This window comes from Nelusetta ayraudi, unplaced genomic scaffold (genome assembly GCF_046127955.1).
Source record: "Nelusetta ayraudi isolate G7.1 ecotype Tasmania unplaced genomic scaffold, CSIRO-AGI_Nayr_v1 ptg000175l, whole genome shotgun sequence".
NCBI classification, from domain to species: Eukaryota; Metazoa; Chordata; class Actinopteri; order Tetraodontiformes; family Monacanthidae; genus Nelusetta; species Nelusetta ayraudi.
Window position 1 is genome coordinate 749,655 of NW_027466224.1, and position 20,346 is coordinate 770,000.

At 52.7% G+C, this 20,346-nt stretch overlaps 5 protein-coding genes and 1 long non-coding RNA gene across 9 annotated transcripts in view; 3 read left to right on the forward strand and 3 right to left on the reverse strand.

Moving 5' to 3' along the window:
• The window catches only part of LOC142881012 (exocyst complex component 3-like protein 2), a 12,483-nt gene extending 6,342 nt beyond the window's left edge, over positions 1–6,141 (reverse strand). Inside the window, exons 1-2 of one of the 2 annotated variants that reach the window (XM_076015040.1) lie at positions 6,001–6,141; positions 103–615 (exon numbers count right to left, since the gene is read on the reverse strand). In XM_076015040.1, the coding sequence (XP_075871155.1) occupies positions 103–566 (464 nt within the window). In that variant the 5' untranslated portion in view covers positions 567–615; positions 6,001–6,141. Of the gene's footprint in view, positions 1–102; positions 616–4,977; positions 5,179–6,000 lie in introns of those variants that run through there. The other variant, XM_076015039.1, reaches the window with a different exon arrangement.
• Positions 6,142–6,692: 551 nt separating this feature from the next.
• On the reverse strand, positions 6,693–8,896 carry LOC142881015 (claudin-1-like). 2 transcript variants are annotated; one of them, XM_076015045.1, is made up of 6 exons: positions 8,763–8,896; positions 8,274–8,513; positions 7,928–8,092; positions 7,776–7,854; positions 7,000–7,107; positions 6,693–6,883 (listed from the first exon to the last, which is right to left on the reverse strand). In XM_076015045.1, the coding sequence occupies exons 2-6, from the start codon at positions 8,488–8,490 to the stop codon at positions 6,778–6,780; spliced, it is 675 nt and encodes a 224-aa protein (XP_075871160.1). In that variant the 5' UTR covers positions 8,491–8,513; positions 8,763–8,896; the 3' UTR covers positions 6,693–6,777. The 2 variants fall into 2 exon arrangements, with proteins under 2 accessions (XP_075871160.1, XP_075871159.1); XM_076015044.1 differs by having other exon boundaries at positions 8,675–8,896.
• A 137-nt stretch (positions 8,897–9,033) lies between these two features.
• On the reverse strand, positions 9,034–13,120 carry parlb (presenilin associated, rhomboid-like b). 2 transcript variants are annotated; one of them, XM_076015042.1, is made up of 10 exons: positions 12,508–13,120; positions 11,882–12,101; positions 11,656–11,796; positions 11,513–11,561; positions 11,172–11,267; positions 10,926–11,075; positions 10,333–10,403; positions 10,113–10,214; positions 9,396–9,493; positions 9,034–9,296 (listed from the first exon to the last, which is right to left on the reverse strand). In XM_076015042.1, the coding sequence occupies exons 1-10, from the start codon at positions 12,618–12,620 to the stop codon at positions 9,200–9,202; spliced, it is 1,137 nt and encodes a 378-aa protein (XP_075871157.1). In that variant the 5' UTR covers positions 12,621–13,120; the 3' UTR covers positions 9,034–9,199. The 2 variants fall into 2 exon arrangements, with proteins under 2 accessions (XP_075871157.1, XP_075871158.1); XM_076015043.1 differs by having other exon boundaries at positions 12,398–12,536.
• On the forward strand, positions 12,049–12,817 carry LOC142881016 (uncharacterized). Its single transcript, XR_012925497.1, has 2 exons — positions 12,049–12,157; positions 12,405–12,817. It is a non-coding gene; the product is annotated as an uncharacterized LOC142881016 (long non-coding RNA).
• Positions 13,121–13,622: 502 nt separating the features above from the next.
• On the forward strand, positions 13,623–17,904 carry LOC142881013 (nucleotidyltransferase MB21D2). Its single transcript, XM_076015041.1, has 2 exons — positions 13,623–14,059; positions 15,557–17,904. Exons 1-2 carry the CDS (start codon positions 13,849–13,851, stop codon positions 16,903–16,905), a joined length of 1,560 nt encoding a protein of 519 aa, XP_075871156.1. The 5' UTR covers positions 13,623–13,848; the 3' UTR covers positions 16,906–17,904.
• Positions 17,905–19,815: 1,911 nt separating this feature from the next.
• The window catches only part of LOC142881023 (fibroblast growth factor 12-like), a 9,754-nt gene continuing 9,223 nt past the window's right edge, over positions 19,816–20,346 (forward strand). The window contains exon 1 of the mRNA XM_076015060.1: positions 19,816–20,079. Coding sequence (XP_075871175.1) covers positions 20,052–20,079 — 28 coding nt within the window. The 5' untranslated portion in view covers positions 19,816–20,051. The remainder of the gene's footprint in view (positions 20,080–20,346) is intronic.

Here is a 20,346-nt window from a genome sequence, read left to right on the forward strand (position 1 = left end):
TTTTAGCCTAATTTATCCTAACCTAGTCTAGCCTAGCCTCGTTTATCTTAGCCTTGGCTTGCTTAGCTCAGCTCGGCTATCTTAGCCGAGCCATCCCCTCACCTCAGCAGGCTTCCCTCGGAGCTCCGCCTTCCTCTCTTCTTCTTCTCGGAGGAGCGGGAGGATGTGGAGGGCGAGGGCGAGCCAGGCGCTTGGGGGGGCGTGGCCCCATCGCGGCCCGCCCCTCCCCGCCCCGACAGCCGCAGGTTTTTTCCCAGCTTCCCCAGCGTCTTGAGCGGCGACTTGAAGTGTAGCGAGCCCTTCTTGGCACTGCCGCCGCCCGCCACCTTGCGGCCCTCATTGGCCCGGTTCTCGTCCTCCTCGTCATCGAAGGGGCTGCGGTCGCGTGGGCCAGCGCCATCCAGCAGCGAGCTGGCGGGCGACCCCCCCTCACACCCGTCCTCCTCCTCAAAGGGGTTGCGGTGCTGTGGCGTGAAGTTGAGGCTCATCCTGCGCAGGAGCAGGGCGTGGTCAAGGCTCAGAGCGCTGCCCTTCAGGCTGAGGGGGAGGCTCTTGAAGACGGGCATGTTGGGAGGAGGGGGAGGGGCTGGGGGGAGGAGAAGGGGAGGGAGAGACCTGTGGGAGGTGACAGGTTGCATCAGCCAATCGGACGTCGGCGCTGAAAGATACTGGATAAATACAGTAAGCGGTGCTGGAGAGCGCGCAAACACTGTGATTCTTAGTGTAGCACGCTAGCTTACCGCTAGCAAACTGCTTAGCTTTAATGCTACGGGAAACGCCCTTAGCTTAATGCTAATGGTTTTCAATAGCCTTTAATGCTAAGGGAGTTTCCATAGCCTCCCTTAGCTTTAATGCTAAGCTTATAAGAGGTGCAAAGCTAACAGAAACTCATAGAAAAAGCTTAAACCTCTGACAGGAAATGCACTGGTCAAAAACCGCGCGCGCGCGCGCACACACACACCACAGACTAACACCACTAGGTGTTAGCAGCACTTAGCGACATGCTAACCCTTGTGTTTGTTCAGTGGGTCGCCATGGCGACGTCACAACAGAGGCTCCGCCCACTTCCTCCCAGGTAAACAGTAACACACTGAAGGTGGCAGACAGCAACAGAACGGCTGGCACCACAGCACTATGGCATGTGTGTGTGTGTGTGTGTGTGTGTGTGTGAGTGTGTGTGTGTTGCAGTGGGAAGTGACTCAGCGTGCTGGTTCCATAAATACCCAGCAGCCCCAGCGGCGCTGAAGAGGCTCGACGGGCATCAGAGAAGCTGCTGCACACAAACAATGGGAGCGGAAGACACAACCACACCAGTACCTACACAACAGCAGCACACAACCAGAACCACTGGCCCAGTCTTCATCCCAGAACCACTAGTCCAGTCTGGACCCTGAGAATCTCAGAACCAGAACCACTGGCCCAGTCTGGACCCCCAGAACCACACAACCAGAAACACTGGCCCAGTCTCTACCAGCCACCACGAGAAAGGGAACCCTGAACAAAGGACCAGGACCAGAAGGACCAGGACCAGAGGGACCAGGACCAGGACCAGGAGGACCAGGATCTGGACCAGGAGGACTAGGACTAGGATCAGAAGGACCAGGACCAGAGGGACCAGGACCAAGACCAGGACCAGGATAAGGACCAGAAGGACCAGAAGGACCAGAACCAGGACGAGAATGACCAGGAGGACCAGGATCAGCACCAGGACCAGGACCAGGATCAGGAGGCCCATGTTCAGGCCTTGGCAGGATTCTGTCCTTGACCTCTGACCCAACGTGACCAGTCGCTCCTGTCGAACGTCAAAGGAAGGAAAGCCGATAACCAATTAGACGGAAGCCCCGCCCCCCAGCCCTGACCCCACACAGTGTCTGTGTGTGTGTGTGCAGATAATCAGCTGATGTGAGTGCGGACACACTGTATCCAGTCTAAAATAAAAACAGGAAGTGGCGATAAAACACTTCCTGTTCCTGTACATTTCCATCATAACTCATTTCGAGGTTGTGTCGCCGCCCTGCAGCCCAGACACGTGAACATCAGTGATCAAGTGGAACCGGCTGCTGATTGGTCCACGTGGTTCAGAAAGAATTCTGAAAGAAAAACGTAAAACACAAAACAAGAAAAATGTGATTTTTTTTCTCCTTTTGTCAGTAAACAGCTGAGTGCAGCTTCCATGGACTCCGTTTCCCAGCATGCACCTGGGGTCTGCAGTCTGCAGTCTGCAGTCTGCGCTTAGGACCGAGTGCAAACACCAGGCGCAGCCCAATAGGAGCAGCTGATTAGGGGACGGCTTCAAAAATCAAGCGCCGCCACTTCCTGTCGATCTCTTCTTCGGTGGTGCCGACCTGACTGACTGGGCTTTCCCAGGACACCGTTACCCACCATGCATCTGTCCTTCATTATGCTGCAGAGTGCACAGTCAGCGTTTAGCTGTGCAGAAACAGCTGGAAGATTAAGTTTCCTTGCGGAGGAATGTCCCTCTCGCGCACACACACACACACACACGCCGCACACACACACACACACACACACGCACACACACATCAGCAGGGCGGGCGCACACATCATTCCTGAATTCCCACTGCTATCTGGTAGCTAGGGGCTGGGTAGGTGATGCTAAGTGTCCAGCTAGCTGGTGCTAATTAACTCTCAGCAGACTGGGTCCACGCACCCAGGCGCGGGGAAAACTATGGCCCGAGGACCCACATGCGGCCTGGTAAACGTTTTAATCCGGCCCATAAACTGATACTTGAAGAAATGATATTAACAGTGAGTCCTAAAATAGGTTTCAATCCGAGTCATTTCAATAAAGAGTTAAACACCAAGAAGCCTCCAAAGGCTTCATTTTGTTGGCACTTTGCTTTTGTTCATTTTCAATTGACATTAAAGCAACATTTTTCTACACATCCCATGATAGATTTTTCCTCCTATGAGGAGACTCCCAAAACACTCCATCCATCTGCTGCTGCTCCGCCCCCTCTGTCCCACTGTACAACCCACTGTGGCCCCACCAGTCAAACAGTTTGCCCCCCCCTCGTCTAGACGGTCCAGGGGTGGTTCTATTTTATCCTGGTGTGGTATTTGGTGGTTCTGGTGGTGGTTGTAGGTGGTTTTGGGTGGTTCTGGGGTGATTTTGTGAGGTTCTTGGGTGTTTCCGTGTGACTCTGGTGGTTTTTCTAGGGTGGTTTTAGAAGAAGTTCTAGTTGGTTCTGGGGTGGTGGTTCTGGGTGGTTGTAGGTGGTTTTGGGTGGTTCTGGGTGGCTCTGGGGTGGTGGTTCTGGGTGGTTGTAGGTGGTTGTAGGTGGTTCTGGGTGGTTCTGGTGGTGGTTCTGTGTGATTCTGGTGGTGGTTCTAGGGTGGTTTTGGAAGAAGTTGTAGTTGGTTCTGGGGTGGTGGTTCTGGGTGGTTCTAGGTGGTTCTGGTGGTGGTTCTAGGCCAAGCATGGGCAAACTACAGAACCTGCGAACTATATTTTTTCCTCCTATTCCTCCGACTCCATCCATCTGCTGCTGCTCCGGCCCCCTCTGTCCCACTGTACAACCCACTGTAGCCCCATCAAGTCAAAAGGTTTGCCCAGCCCTGCACTGGCCAATGACTAAGCAGGGGAGGCGGAGTCAGGTGAGACCAGCTGACGATGGAATCAACTCGACAGAATAAGCTTGAAGCCGGCGGTCATGCAGTCGGATCGCCCTAGTGGTCCGCAGCAGGTACTTCAAACTGGCACGAGCCTGCATGCTAACTGCGCTAGCTGCGTTAGCGCCAGTGGAAATATGAGACGCAGACGTTGTGATGACAAACTGAGAAGGTCGCCAGGGCGTGTCTGTTCTTTTCCACCATCACCACTTTTATTATGAGTCAAACTTTAACTCACCTGTGTGTGTGTGTGTGTGTGTGTGTGTCTGTGTGCGTCTGTGTGTGAGTGTGAGATAAGGGGCTCATAAAGACTCTGATCAAACAAATAAAGTTCTTAGTTCTCAGTTTTATGCTCTTTAAACGCCTCCCGATTGGTCGATGTATTGATCTGTGACTCGGGCTGCTGTGATTGGTCCGTCCCTGGATGACTCGTCACACACTAATAACTTAACGAATTTCTGCCGTTTGGTGTTGATCGTACGGTGACATCACATCGCTGGGTTGGTTAAGCGGAGGTCAAAGGTCAAAGAACGCAAGCCGACCAACGGGAAGTGAATGTGTCGACTCATCAGGCTGGCTGTGAGGCGTTGTGTGCGATGTCACGTGACCAGACCAGAACAAGAAACAGAACAACAGAACGACAGAACAAGACCAGGACCAGGAATCAGGACCAGAACCTCAGCTGGTGCCTCAGAACCGTTACCCTGGTCCAACAGCCGGACTGACAGCCGGACAACCAGTTTGATGTTTGGTTACCAGGGAGACCAGGAAGTAGTGAGAGCATGACCCTTGACCCTCAGTGAACATGACGACACACACACACACACACACAAAATAATCCAGAACCTATCAGAACCGGCACATTGCTGCGACAGTGTGTGTGTCTGTGGGAGTGATACAGTGTGTGTGTGTGTGTGTGTGTGTGTGTGTGTGTGTGTGGACTCCAGCTTGCTCCTCTCCGAGTTCTGCTCACAGTTTGCCGTTTTTTTTATTTTCTAAGTGTTGCAAGCTGCATGCGAAGTCGACAAGCTAGTCCAGCTAACTAATTAGCCAAAGGTGCTAAGCCCCTCCCCCTGCACTCACCTTGACCAGAGACACAACCTGTTGCTGCTGCACCTACGGAACCACTGAGTAAACCGACTGAACCCACTTGAAAAAAATCAAACTTAATCTGAGTCGAGATGAGCCGCAGATGAGATTCGGATCATCGGTTCAGAAGAACAAAGCCAGAGTGACGAGTCACTGACTGAGTCTTTTCTGCTCGAAGATTTAAACCCGAATCCCGCCCACTTCTGGCCGAACCGCTGCGGTCCGAACCAGACTGGTCACGTGTTGGGTACTCACCGGGACTCATGGTGACGGAGAGGGAGTCAGTGAGTGAGTGAGTGTGGAGCCGGATGGAGCGAACCGGTCAGTTGGTGGTCGGTCAGCCGAGTCAGCAGGCAGGGAGATCGTGAAGGCAGCGGCGGCCGCTGCGGACTGACGGCGCTCTCTCTCTCTCTCTCTCTCTCTCTCTTCCCCACTCACTCACACACTCACTCAACTCACTCACACTCACACACGGGCAACGAGCTGTGTTGCCTTCACGGGAGGCGGAAACGTCGCAACAGGTGATGCGTTCAATGACCGGCTGCTGTTTTAACCGGGACGAAGTGAAACACTATCTGAAAGACCTTGAATCAAAGACACATCTGGATGACGTCACCGAGACGGCGACACCAGCCGGTCCGGCGGCGGTTCGGAGCGGCTGGTCACGTGGTCTGTCAGACAGTGAAAGTCACACACAGTCGTTTCAAAGTCAAACCGCTTCCTGTTGCTGCAGACCTCATTCAATCATTCAACAGGGTGGCTATTAAAGTGTGTGTGTATGTGTGTGTGTGTGTGTGTGTGAGAGAGAGTGTGTTGACTAATGCAGTTAATGAGTGTCAGCCCTTTGTAAGGTGTGTGTGTGTGTGTGTGTGTGTGTGTGTGTGTGTGTGTGTGTGCCCTCACATTCCTGCAGCTGGGATCATCTGTCAGTCAGCCCTGAACACACACACACACACACCTCTTGTGAACAGCAGTCTCACGCTCAGTGAGAGAGAGAGAGAAGCGGAGCAGTGTCTCTCTATCTTTCTGTCTTTGCATCAACAGGAACCAGGACAAGAACAAGAACAAGAACCAAGACCAGGACCAGGACCAGGACCACACCTGGTCCCTCAACACAGTTTACCTGGTCCAACAGCCTGACTGACAGTTTAAACAAGCAGTTTGATGTTTGGTTACCAGGGAGACAATTAGTGAGAGCGTGACCCTTGACCCTCACTGAACATGAGGACACACACACACACACACACACACACACACACATACACACACAGGTCTTACCGTTTTGTTCCTGCTGCTGTCAGTGAAAATAATCCAGAACCTTTCAGAACCGACACATCGCTGCTACAGTGTGTGTGTGGGAGTGAGACAGTAGAGTGTGTGAGAGTGTGAGAGTGTGTGTGGATCCCAGCTTGCTCCACTCTTGAGTTCTGCTCAGTTTCCTGTTTGTTTTATTTTCTAACTGTTGCAGGAAATGGTCATCCTTTCCTCTTCCTGTCGCCACAGTGCACACACACACACACTCACACACACACACACACACAGTTAGCCCAAGCCCTGTGTAGTTAGGCTGAGGCTCCTCCCACTGATGTGGAGGGACACACAGTGGAAACGTTAAAACAGCAGCAGCAGCAGCAGGGAATGGAGAGAAGTGCATCATGGGAGATGTAGTTCACCTGCACTGTGCGCCCCCCCCTAAGACCCCAAACCCTCCTCCCAACACCCCGACTACAGAAGTAGCCACAGAAAATGTTTCGTCGCCGCCCTCTGGTGGCAGGTCAGTGAACTACAACAGCTGATGTGTGAGGAGATTCAGTGAGAACATGAAGAAGCCTGGTAGAACCTGAGCAGAACCAGGCACCGCACCACTTCCTGTTGGAGGAGCTGCTGTCAACCTTGGTGAAGGGAGCGGAGCCCCGTGATTGGCTGCTGGGGTCATGTTCCAGATGAAAGAGTGTGACTGAGGCTGCGTGTCAAGACAGGAGAGGTTTATTTACACAGCAAAAGGTCAGAGGTGGTGGCACAGGTGGGCGGGGCTCCGGGTCGATGACATCACACTCAGACGTAGGCTTTGGAGCTGCCGCCGTCCGAGGCCGGAGCCGCTCGGTAGATGTTGTGACCTGCTGCTCCCTGATTGGTCCGCGGCATGTGGTAGGTCACGTGGCTGCAAGACAGTCGGTCAAGTCGGTCACTTCCTGTCTGACGCTCATCCCTGCCGATTGGACCGCGTCAAACCGCCACGTCCAATCAGCAGCTGAGCCTCAGGCTCGTGTGGTTTACCTGCTGGGAGGTGGAGACTTCCTGTAGGAGCAGCAGAGCAGAGCGCCGCCCAGCAGGTCCAGACCGCACGCCACCCAGCCCAGGTAGAGAGCCGTGCCCAGCTCGTACCTGCAGGGACACACCGGTCACCAGCGGCCTTTCCATTCAGCCCGGAACATTACAATAAAAGAAATGCTCCCAGTGATGGCGAGATGAGGCCTCATGAAGCATCACGCTACTGATGCTGTGTGGCTCTGTGCCATGCAGTGCATTGACCGTTGTTACTCAGTACGACACCTGCTGGATGTTAACAATTATTGCAGGCAACAGAACGGAGCGACTCCACTGACAAACTGGTTAAATGACCTGGTATATATATATATATATATATACACGACAATATTCATGACTGTGTTTTTGTTTTATTGTATTATTTCAAATCTTAATCTGAGTGTAAAATATCTTTAAAATGTGTGGAATGTGAAAATCAAAGTGTAAGTAGTCATTTCAATAAAGAGTGATATACCGCAGCGCTTTAAAGACAATGATATTGTTACAACTTTGCTTGCTTTAATTTGCTTTAATTTGAAATTAAAGCAACGTGATAGGTTTTCTACCAATCTCTCATACATTTTTACAGGCCCCCTGTAACACATTTTGATATAATATAATATAATATAATATAATATAATACAATATAGTATAATATAAGATCACTTAACATAAATAAATAAAATGGTATAAAACATTAGCGCACACACACACACACACACACACACACACACACACACACACACCTGGCTCCTCCGTACTGGTTGTAGAAGTTGTGGATGATGTCACCGGCGTACCAAGAGACGGCGATCAGCGTGAAGACGCCTGAGGAGGAGCGACCAATCAGCACACAGCAGCAGGGCCAAAGCGCCGCCCCCCTGGCGGCGAGGCCACCTACCGGACAGGATGAACAGCAGTCCTCCGGCCAGCGTCAACTGCTGCTTGCTCCGCTCCGAGGTTCTGCCGATCTTGGTGCACTTGAGTCCCAGGATGGAGAGCAGGACGGCGGCAAGGCCAGCCAGCAGGGACAGAACCATGAGGGCCCGGCACACCTGCAGGTGGACTGAGAGGGACCCACACACACCTCACACACCTGACACAGGGTCATGCACCGCACATAGCGCCCCGTGGGGGGCCACTCACACCTCCTCAGCTCAGCCAACACTGCTGACCAAGTCCACCTGACCCAGGACAGGATGGGGAGGGGGAGGTCCCACCTGACCAAGGACCGGTGAGGGTCTCACCTGGCAGTCCCAGCACGGTCTTGAAGCGGTTACACTGCACCGATCCCAGCGAGGTGGAAACGCAGCTCATCCACAGACCTTCAAAGAACCATTGGGTGCTGCTAACCGACTCCAGCTGGCTCCTGGTCTTCCACACCTGGGAGGAGGTGCAGCTGGACTGCAGACACCAGGAGGTCAGACCCAGGACCAGGCCCACCACCTGCAGGCCCGCTGCCATGCTGCTCTACGGCCCCCAAACTCCTGCAGTACGGACCAGAGTGAGGGAGAACTTTGAAAGGTCCTCCGATGTTCTCCATCACATTCAAGAGCTTCTCCCCTGGGCTTCCAGGGACCTTCAGCAGAAGTTTCCTTCTAAAACTATTTCCTGTTTGATGAGGGCCGAGCTACAGACCAGCACCTACCTCAGACCGCAGCTTCTCTTCAGTGTCTGCTCGGTGGATTCCTCAGCGTCTTCTCAAAATCGATTGACCGTTCAATTTCAATTTCTACCTCAGACTGCAGCTTCTCCTCAGTGGTCTCCTCAGTGGATTCCTCAGTGGATTCCTCCTGGTCCAACTCCTGGTAGTTGTGGAGTTGTTGGTCGTCGGTGTTGTGGTCGCCCGTGTGTGCGCCGCTGCTCCTCTCGGTCGATGAACCTTCTGGTCAAACAATCCAGAGTCCATGGGGTCCAACTCTCCTGGCGGGAAACCCTGACCATGCCCCCTCCTCAAAAATGGGACAGGGAGTGATGTCATCCGACCAAGGAACTGATTCGGCGTCATTTGTTTTATGAAAACTTTTGTTTATTGAGTCGACACAAACATCATCATCATCATCATCATCGTCGTCGTCGTCGTCGTCGTCGTCGTCATCATCGTCAGTGCGGCCGAGGTGGTCTGTACACTTTATATACACATTACTACATTTCCCATCAGCCCCCTGGCAGCTCAGCGCCCTCCGCCGCGCGTCCTCATCTCGTGCCACAGCTTGACCAGCGGCTCTCGGTTCTTCCAGATCAGCTCGTGGCCCATCAGGATGTACCAGCTGCAGGGGAGCAAGAGAGCATCATGGGATCAGGGGGTGCGACCACTCTCCCCACACCCTTAGCCCCGCCCCCGCCCAGCCGATCCAACCAATCCTCACACTCCAAAGAGAGCTCCTCCCAGGTGAGCGGCGTGGTCGAAGAACCTCCAGCCCAGGACCACGCCAGCCGCATCCAGAGCCACGATGGCCTTCAGGGCCTGGAGACAGCAGACAGGGGGCAGTGGTGGAGTCAAAATAAGGCCCGAGGGCCAAGTGTGGCCCGGTGAGCTTTTTAATCCGGCCCGCAGAACTTGAAGAAATGACATTGATAGTCAGTAAGTCATGAAGTATTTCATCGAGTTATTCAGTGTCGTAAGAGCTAAACACTGTGATGCCTTGTGATTGTTTTGGGGGAATTCAGCTTTGTTCATTTTCAATTGACATTAAAGCTAAATGATGTTTTCCACATATTCCCCTTAAATATTTATAGGCCCCTCTGTCAACTTTTACAACCCATTCATAAACATATTTGTAGTCCAGTGACAGATAAATAAATATATAAATAAATCAGGGAGTAAACAGTGGGTCAACCTGTTCCCATGTGCATGCATGCTTCTCCTCGCACAGCAAACTGATGGTTTAAAAGTGTTGCAAAGGTTAAAACTGCCTGTGTTTTACCTGAGTAGTAAAAGAATGTTTATGTTGGGATGTTTTTCAGTGTCTTTTTGAGCAGGTGGGTTGGGGATAATTGGTGTGTGTGTGTGTGTGTGTGTGTGAGAGAGGCATAAGAGAGGAGGGGGAAGCAGCTGTGGGACACACAGGGGTCGACGGACTCACGTTGGCGGCGGTGAAGGTGAACATGGGCAGGAAGATGATGGCCAGCTTGGCTTCAGGCATCTTGGTGCAGACGGCGGCCAGGACGGCCATGATGGCGCCCGACTGAGGACGCAGAGAGCAGTGCGTCAGACACCTGCATCCTGCCCTCTCCACCGTCCCCCCCCCCGAAGCCCCTCGTGACATCATCAGTTCATCAGTGTGTGCCGGCGGCTCTACTCACGGCGCCGAGCGACGGCCCCATCCGCCCGCTGGCCAGTTTAGCGGCGTAACTGAACAGCGAGGACACCACACCTGGAGAGAGACACTGTCATCCATCCATCATCCATCTGTCATCCATCCATCCATCAATCATCTATCTATCTGTCATCCATCTGTCATCCAGCCATCATCCATCCATCCATCAATCATCTATCTATCTGTCATCCATCCATCCATCATCCATCTGTCATCCATCCATCATCCATCTGTCATCCATCCATCATCTATCTATCTGTCATCCATCCATCATCTATCTGTCATCCATCCATCCATCCATCATCCATCCACCCATCTAGCTGAACAGCGAGGACACCACACCTGGAGAGAGACACTGTCATCCATCCATCATCCATCTATCTGTCATCCATCCATCATCCATCTATCTGTCATCCATCCATCATCCGTCATCCATCATCCATCTATCTATCATCTATCCATTCCATCATCCCATCAATTTCCATCTCTCCATCATCCATCATCCATCATCTATCCCTCCATCCTCTCTCCATCCATCCGTCATCATCCATTCATCCACCATCGTCATCCCTCCCTCACCTGCAGACAGGTAGACTGCCAGGAACTGCTCTCTGCCCAGCATGGAGACGGCGCTGGTGGAGAAGCTCCACAGGACGTACATGTTGGCCGCCAGGTGGAGGAAGGAGACGTGGCTGAAGGTGGAGAGGATCATGGGAGCACAGAGGGTCCCTGACACACACATACACACACAGGCAGGCAGGTTTAGCGTTAGCACCGCAACGCATACAAACACACACACACACACACACGTGGGCGCAGACTGACTGGAGGCGGGGTTAGAGGTGAAGTATCGGATCATGGAGCGTTGCAGGGACGGGAGCCTCCAGCAGCAGAACACCAGCACGTTGGCCGCAATGATTCCTGGGAGAACACACACACACACACACACACACACACACACACACACACACACACACACACACACACAAAGGCGGCAGTTAGCATCACTACTACCTCTCTAGCTTTTAGATGGGCAGCTTCTTCTGTTCTGTTAGCGTCTGTTAGCTTAGCACCTTCTACTAGCTTAGCAAGATTATGGAAGAATCTAGCAGCTATGCTAAAACTCACTGTGTGTGTGTGTGTGTGTGTGTGTGTGTGTGTCTCACCTGTGACCGTCCTCTGACCTTGACTCAGGCTGTGCCACCATTGGTTGATCTGAAACGGCCAATCACCTGTCACAACGTGTCCCTGCCCTCATCTCGTCACGTGAGTTGGTGACATCACAGGTGTGCGGGCGTGTCTGTCTCACCTGTTTGCGGGCGTCGCCTCGCTTCTGCGGCCGCAGCTTCTCTAGCCAATCAGCTTGGACCTCGTCGAAGTAGCTCTGGACCCGGGACTTGAGAGACTCGTACTGCAGGATGGCGGCCGAGCCGAAGGTGCAGCCTGTGAACTGGCAATGGCGTCAGCGCCCTTTGTGACATCACCGCTGAGTGGCCGGACAAGGTCGCGGGCGACCAGAGTCACCCGGAGCTTACCCCGATGGTGAAGACCAGCGGCCGGAAAAGGCGGCCGACGGACCTGGGCGAGCTGGGTGGGGTCTGCTGCTCCCACTGGGGGGTAGGGAGGCTACGCCGAGGGGGCGGGGCCTCAGAGGCCTCGGAGTGGGCGTGACCCAGCTCCTCCTCTACCTTCCGGGACTCTGGTTTCCTAGATGCTTTTCTGAAGCCACATCGCTGCTGCACACTGTGACGCCACCTTGTGGACAAAGACACAGCAACTCAGGACCAGGACCAGGACCAGGACCACCTGAGGTTAGTGATTCATCAGGGCCAGTCCAAATTAGTTTTGGTCCGGTCTTGAACCACTAACTTCTTCTGAAGCCGTGTGATAACTGTGCTAATTAAACGCTGTGGGACCAGGACCACCGACTGTAAACCAGAACCAGTGTAAGACCAGAACCACTGACCACTGAATAGCTGTATTAATCACGAACATTACGCAGAACGGGGACCAATTATGTTAATCTGATAACAACTAGCCTCCATGCTAACCCGCTAGCCGCCATCGATCCTCGGAGGCTCTAAGGGGCTTCGGGCGGGCAGCGGGCTTCAGTCCGAGGGTCGGCCGGACAGAGGGCTCTGCGGCCGGCTGCGATACTCACCGCTCTCTGGTGGCGACACTACGTGAAGCGCCCTCGGCGCCCAGTGACAGCAGGACGGAGCAGCTCCTCCACGCCATCATGCTTCCGGTGACACACTCACACTTCCGGGTCATCAAGGGGACTCTTCCGCCGTCGTGGAGACAGCGACAGCTACAGGACACACACGGTCGGTGCAGCTGTTCGCAGCCCAGGCCTCCGACGAAGACCCATCTTGTTTTGTTGTGATGTGTTGCGTATGAGTTGGGGGTGTTAATGTTGTGATGGAGCCCACTGGACGTGTTGGTGTTGTTACAATAAAGAAAGCCATCACCACACGACGACTCTCTCTCTCTCTTTCTCGGCCGCAACAACAAAACAACGGAGCCGGATGACGTCACCGACACACCCACACTTCCGTCAGTCCCTTTCACAACAAAAGCGCACTACGTGTTCCTCCTAGGTCCATAAGTGTCCAATTTTGGCCCGCGGGTCTTTGTATTGTATTTTGCCCGTGAGGCCAATACAAAATCACTGGCACAGCGCTATTATGTATCACATGTACCACTAATATTATTATTATTATTGTTGCTGTTGTTGTTATTACTTAACTGGTTTCTTGTTGCTACTTTATTTTGATTTTTTTTTTTTTTTTTTTTGGGGGGGGGGGAGTTACTTTTGACATTTAAATCAGAAGGCTGCAAATAAAAAAGAGGCTTCCAAATTTTATTTATGTTGATGAGTTTTTCTCAATTTGAAATTAGATTTTGCATGTGTGCAAAATGAAGTTATTTATTGTATACAATTAATATTTGCCTATTCCATATTGAGGTTAAAGCAAAACTTGTTTGGGTCCATAGAAAAAGGTTCACTGTTCTATGTGGAGGAAGATTTTTTTTCCGTCCCCAATAAACATCAGTTTTTGCGATGTCCAAGTTTGAAATTTGGCCCCACTGTGTGTTTGAGTGTTCTAGACCAGAACCATAGACCACCAAATAGCTGGTCCAAATTAGTTTTGGTTCGGTTCTGAACCTCAAACCAATTCTTAGCTAGCTGTGATGCTAAATATGCTAATTAAACGTCGTGAAACCAGGACCACTGACTGTAAAATAGAACCATCGATGGACCAGAACCACGGACCACTAAATAGCGGTATTATTCACGAACCATATACAGACACCCCATTCCTTGTGGAAGAAATCTCACCGACCGGCAACTTTACGCTGAAGTGGAGACTCGGCCGGAAGTGCTGCCCGTTGTTGTTTCCGGCGGCGGCGTCGGCGCTCGCTCGGCCTGGGCTCGGCTCGCTTCGCTAGTAGTCGGCTTGCTGTGTGTATGTGTGAGTGAGTGTGTGCGTGACGGAAGATGGCGGGCAGCCTCGGGAACAGCCCCACCACGGCAGCCGGCAGGCCGCCGAGCGGCGCCGCGGGGCCGGAGCTCGACTTCAGGTCGGCAGCGCGCATGGAGGACCTGACCCGCCTCATCCAGGAGTTCAGCAAGCACGAGCAGCGCGAGTACGACGACCAGCGCGCGCTCGAGATCCACACGGCCAAGGACTTCATCTTCTCCATGCTGGGTGAGCGCGCGCGCGCGCACACACACACACACACACACACACACACAATTCAGTCATCCAACCAACCAGAAATGACACACATAAGACTATTCTGGTGTGTGTGTGTGTGTGTGTGTGTGTGTGTGTGTGTGTGTGAGAGAGAGAGAGAGAGAGACACACACACACGCACACACACGCGCACAGAGCACAACATCCGGACAGTGCACAGCAGCTGGGAGCATTATTTCGCAGCAGCTGAGCTTCGGCCTCAATCACGGTGTGTTTTGTTTAGCTTGATTGTGTCGCCTTCTGCTGGCTGGTCGTGTCATTACTATTAGTAGAGGCGGACGTCACCACTTGGATGGACCCTTTTTCTTTTTTTTTAAGTCTCTGCAGCTGGTGGGAAAAGTGTCACGTTGTGGTATTTGGGACTCGTCGTCGTCCTCAAAACCAGGGGGCAGCAGCACCCAGCTGGGCGGCTTAAGCTCAGGCTTGGGCCAAATACGGCCCAGCAGTCAAACGCAGCCCGTTAAAGTTTCTTAAACCGGCCCACCGGATATTGGGTGTGGCCACAGAAACAGTGTGAACGGGATTTAATTGATTTATAGTAACATATCTCATGCTGTTTGAATAAACGTTGGCCACATATTTGTGGTATAGCAAAAATGACAAAGGGGGCTATATCAGGTGTGGGCAAACTACGGCCCGTGGGCCCAATGCGGCCCATTAAAGCTTTATAATCCAGGTCATCGATACATGAAGAAATTATATTAATAGTCAGCAAGTCATAAAATAGCTGTAGTTGATCCATTTTGTCTGTGTTTTAAGAGTCATTTCAATAAAGAGCTAAACACAGGTTCTGTTGTAACTTTGCTGTTGTTCATTTTTTAATTGACAAAGCTACATTTGTTTTCTACGTATGCCTCATATATGTTTGTAAGCCCCCTCTGACCAAATTTTAGAACCCATTATTTCCCCACTAGTCAAAACGTTGCGTCTCAATTCAGGGTCTGCATCCTCCCAAGGCTGCATTTCAAAGGAAGTTGCGTCATAGCACTGCGCCAAAGCTCCTCCCAGTTCCCAAAAGTCCAAAGGACGCTCCAAATGCGCCCTACTGTATCCCAGGATGCTTTGCGTGCTGCTGCAAAGCATCCTGGGATCCTGGGAAGTCAGCTGAAATTAGCGCCATCTACTGGCAAAGACACGACGTATAAATTTAAGTAGTGAAATTTCACATCAAATATTCAGTTTTTAACGTAGGGTTTTTACTTATCTGAACATCCAACGCCATCGTTAGATGGCGAACCAATGGTTAGCTTGATGCTATGAAAACGTCACTTCCGGGGTTGGCCAGCAGGAGGGAATGGCGGTGACGCAACCAGGAAATATTCTGGGCCGGGTCCTTGGGAGGACGCTTCCTTCAGACGGAGGACGCTTCCTTCCAAGGATGCAGACCCTGAATTGAGACACAGCCCTGTTCTAGCGGCTGACCATGTGACCTGGCTCCTCCCCCTACAGGGATGGTGCAGAAGCTGGACCAGAAGCTGCCGGTGGCCAACGAGTACCTGCTGCTGTCGGGCGGCGTGCGGGAGGGCGTGGTGGACATGGACCTGGACGAGCTGGGCGTGTACGCCCGCGGCGCCGACTACGACATGGACTTCACGCTGCTGGTGCCGGCGCTCAAGCTGCACGACCGCAACCAGCCGGTGACACTGGACATGCGCCACTCGGCGCTGGGCCACTCCTGGCTGAGCCTGCGCCTCTTCGACGAGGGCACCATCAGCAGGTGGAGGGACTGCTGCACCGTGGTGGAGCCCGGTGGCGCCGGCACCACCACCACCTCCGCCCCTAACGCTGCTGCCAGCACCGCCACCCCCGCCAACTACTTCTTCTCGCCCACGCTGGTGGCCGACTGGTTCCACCGCGCGGTGTCCCTGGTGCTGCTGGAGGTGCAGAAGAAGCCCCAGCGCGGGACGCCGCGGGTGGAGCGGGCCGAGCGCCACGGCACCGTCACCTCGCTGGTGCTGGGCGTGGGCAGCAGCCGCGTGCTCTACGACGTGGTGCCCGTGGTCTCCTTCAAGGGCTGGCCAGCGGTGGCGCAGGGCTGGCTGATGGAGAACCACTTCTGGGACGGCAAGATCACGGAGGAGGAGGTGATCGGCGGCTTCTACCTGCTGCCTGCCTGCTCGCCGCGCGGGCGCCGCGACCGCGAGTGGCGCCTGTCGTTCGCCCGCAGCGAGGTGCAGCTGAAGAAGTGCCTGTCGCCCGGCCTGTCGCAGGCCTTTCAGGCGCTGCGGGCGCTGGCGGTGCGGCTGCTGGCGCGCCCAATGGGCCTCAGCCCCTACCACCTGCGCAGCGTCATGCTGTGGGCCTGCGACCGGCTGCCCGCGTCCTTCCTGTGCCGCGACGAGCTGGCCGCCCACTTCCTGCTGGGCCTGCTGGACGACCTGCAGCACTGCCTGCTGAGCCGCAGCTGCCCCAACTACTTCATCCCGCAGGTCAACATGCTGGAGCACCTGTCGGACCAGTCGGCGCTGCTGCACGCCCGCAAGCTGTCGTCGGCGCGCTGCGACCCCGCCGAGCACCTGCGCACCGCCATCGAGCACGCCAAGGCGGCCAACAGGCTGACGCTGGAACTGCAGTGGCGAGGGGGCGGCGGCGGGGCCGGCGCCAACACCGGCAGCGCTGGCGGCGGCGGCCTGCCGTCGCCGCAGTCGGACGCCGGCGGGGACAGTCAGCCTGACGACCGGCTGGCCAAGAAGCTGCAGCAGCTGGTGACGGAGAACCCGGGAAAGTCCATCTCGGTCTTCATCAACCCTGATGACGTGACCCGGCCGCACTTCCGCATCGACGACAAGTTCTTCTGACCCCCGAACCCTCCACCCCCCCCATACACCCCTCCCCCGCTGTTATGTTTTCTATGTTCCAGGGTGAAGTCCGGTGATCGTGATGTGCTCTTTTTTTTTTGTCAGTTTTTTCCCATCCCTCGCCGTGAATCTGCTGCGCCTGCTGCTCCTCGCTCTCAGTGACGGTGGGGGTCACATGACCAGGTGTCAGCTGACCCGCACGGGGCGCAGCTGGACTGTAAATAGAGGATGATGATGATGATGTGCGAACTACTTTTTGTTTTAACTTTGCACAGAATGTAAACTCACACATTTCCAGGAAGTAGCCTGATCCTGGTTCACGCAGCATCAGAGTCAGGTTGGTTCCTGGTTCTGGTTCTGGTTCCTGGTTCCAGAAGGTGCGCTCGGCCAGTCGGCCGACAAACTTCACTGTGTTCTGGAAGGTTTTCCGCACCTGTTTCAGCTGCAGCACCACCACCGGCTGCCCCTGCTGGCTGCCCACAGCCTCTTTAGACACCGGTCCCCTAGTCCACATCCAGGACCTGGTTCAGGACCAGGCTCAGGACCAGGACTGGACCTGTACTACAACAAACGGTTTGCCTCAAAATCTCCTCTAAAAGCTTCACAGTCTGGAGCAAGTCAGTGTGTGGGTGTGGCCTCATCTCCACGACCTTCCTTTCAAACAGGAAGTGGTGGATGACCTCAGCACCTGTGCAGGGCAGGATGGGAGCTGTAGTTGACCAGGTGTCGGAGCCTTTTCCTCTGTGTTTCCTCCCAAACGACTCCCGTCCTCATCCTCAAGTGCAATTACACACACACACACACACACACACACACACACACACACACACATCAAAGTGCCACACACTCACACACTCCTGCTCGCTGCAATCACGTGACCGTGTGACTGGCGTGCCCTGAACTCTGTGACCTTTGACCTCTGTTTGTAAATGTTTCCTGTGAGCTGACTCAGCAGCTCGTCACTGTACAGTCGAGTCACTATAAAGTCTGTAAACCACACGTAGCCTCGTCTCTGATTGGTCCGTCAACCCGGCACTTCCTGACAGCTCAGCTAATCCTGAGTGATGTCACTCACGGCTGATTCAACATTTGAGATCTTTATTGTCATCATGCAAGCACAGTGACATTTTGATGAGTCTCTTGGCTTAAAGACAGAAAAATAGCAAACCTGATCACTTGCAGATAAACCCGGTGGTAACTGGACAACACAGTCAGCTGGTCCCCAGCCAGCAGGGGTCAGCACATGCATATAACAGTGAGTCAAGAACTGTGAAGTTCAGCAGCAGTTTCGTCAGCGTAGTCCAGGGATGGGCAAAGTTTTTGACTGTTGGTGCTACAATGGGTTGCTAAAATTTTGACAGAGGGGCTTTTCAATATGTATGAGGGATCTGTAGAAAACATCATATCGCATTAATGGCAATTGACGATGTACAAAAGCAAAGTTGTCTTTGAAGCCCCACGGTGTCTAGGTCTGAATTGAAATGACTCTTAAAACACTGAAAAATGGATGAAATACAGCTATTTTATGACTTACCGTCTGTTAATACTACTAGTCTAGTATAGTTTATTCTAATGGGTACACACTCTGATGAAAAAAATTAATAAACAATTAAAATGTTTAAATAAAGAATAAAGTTTCAGCAATCAAGTGCAAAAAGTGGTGCAAACACAAGGAAATGACCTGAAGTGACACTAAAGCAACATCTGACTGTCAAACAGACCAAAAGGGAAAACAACCTTTCAATCACAGTTTTAAATGGGAAAATCAACATTGTTTTTGAAAAAACAGACACTGATATGTATCATTTGTCTGTCACTGCTGGCTCCCCCTGCTGGCTGACGGTAAATATTACCCTGAGAGACAAGCGTGGGCGTCAACACCACCACCACCAGAATGCTAATATCGAAGCTAGTTGACTTTAGCATCCTGAATGCAAGTGGAGGAGCTTCACGTCGTCAACCTGACCTCTCCACGTTCATTAGAGATGTGACGTCACCCTCGTCAGCCCAATCGCGGAGGAACCGCGGGGTTTGATAGGAAATGTAGGTCCCTACCTTGTAGCTTCAGTGCCAATAGTAACAACTGAGCTCCTGACATGCTAACTGGTGCTAAAAAGCCAGTTTTTGTGTGTCCGGCCCACAGCAGCTACGTCATCCCTAAAGAAAAAAAGTTTGTTTCGCCCCACAAATCTTAATTCAAACATTCAACATACAAACATCAAGCGCAGACCGTTTTTGTATGTGTCAGCGCACACTAAATAAACATGACGTGTCACGTGTCATGTCTCGACAGTACAGAACAGAGAAAGTAGAAAGAAAAACACTGTTAAGAAAAACAACAACAGCAATAGATAAATAAATAGAATTTAAAAATAAATAAATAAATAAGGCACAGTTTCCAACTGAGGTCTATTGATGACGACCTTTCTTATTGTGCAATGATGAGAAGACCTCTATATACAGTATATCTATATGTCAGCATGGTAGACGGCAGTAAATCCAACTGTCCATAAGATGTAAATATCTCTTTTTTTTCCTTTTATACACTTCAAACATTTTTTTTATTGCCTTAGTTCTTTTGATAAATATAATTTTCCATCTTTTGCACCACACAGTTGCTGTATGTATGCCAATTTCCCCACTGCGGGATTAATAAAAGGCTTCTATTCCATTCTATTCTATTTTTAATAAGGTTTAATGTATTTGTGTAGAATTTAAAATCTACACGATTTGGAGAACTTTGCTTTGTGTCTGTGAAAATTTCCAAATTCATAGCAGAAGGTTGATTGCGGCTACGTCATCCCGTCACAGCGAACTGCCCCGTGGTGACGTCACATCAGCCGCAGCAACACGGCGCAAGGCGGGAGGGGGGAGGAGAGAGAGTGAGGGAGAGAGGGAGAGAGAGAGAAAGAGAGAGCGGTGCGCGGCCACAGCTCAGGTGAAAGCGCGTGCCCGAACGTCCGCAGGAGGAGAAAAAAAACAGTGCCGAGAAAGGAGGAGAAAACACCGCGCCTCGCTCGCTTCTCCTCCTCCTCCTCCTCCTCCTCTAATCGATCACCGCCGATCACCGATCACATCCTCCCTAACAGCAAGCAGTAGCAGCAGCACCGGGGACCGGACCGGACCGGACCGAACCGAACCGGGACATGGAGGGCAGAGAGAAGGCGCCGGCGGGTAGGTGTGATGGAGGGATGGAGGGGTGGAGGTAGAGGAGGAAGAGGAGGGTGGAGGAAGTTGACTGAGGCCGGAGGAAGTAGTTTTCCTCCCGGCTGGACGAGCCGCTGCTGGAGGGCGGAGTGATGCATGCTGGGTACCGGAGGACTGCGGTACCTGCTGCTGGACGGATGGATGGATGGAGGGAGCTGGAGCTTATTATGGGATGGCTGCTGTGGCTGCGTATGTGTGTGTGTGTGTGTGTGTGTGTGCGTGTGTGTGTGTTGA

Coding starts and splice junctions, on each gene's coding strand:
- LOC142881015 (XM_076015045.1), bottom strand. CDS start 8,490: ATGGCAGCGGGCCTGCAGGTGGTGGGCCTGGTCCTGGGTCTGACCTCC. Junction 7,855..7,927: donor ACTGCTGTTCATCCTGTCCG/GTAGGTGGCCTC, acceptor GCTCCTCCTCAG/GCGTCTTCACGCTGATCGCC. Junction 6,884..6,999: donor AAGTCTCCACCTCCCAGCAG/GTAAACCACACG, acceptor ACTGTCTTGCAG/CCACGTGACCTACCACATGC.
- LOC142881013 (XM_076015041.1), top strand. CDS start 13,849: ATGGCGGGCAGCCTCGGGAACAGCCCCACCACGGCAGCCGGCAGGCCG. Junction 14,060..15,556: donor CTTCATCTTCTCCATGCTGG/GTGAGCGCGCGC, acceptor CTCCCCCTACAG/GGATGGTGCAGAAGCTGGAC.
- parlb (XM_076015042.1), bottom strand. CDS start 12,620: ATGACCCGGAAGTGTGAGTGTGTCACCGGAAGCATGATGGCGTGGAGG. Junction 10,404..10,925: donor GGCAGTCTACCTGTCTGCAG/GTGAGGGAGGGA, acceptor GTCTCTCTCCAG/GTGTGGTGTCCTCGCTGTTC. Junction 9,297..9,395: donor GGAGGAGCTCTCTTTGGAGT/GTGAGGATTGGT, acceptor GCTCCCCTGCAG/CTGGTACATCCTGATGGGCC.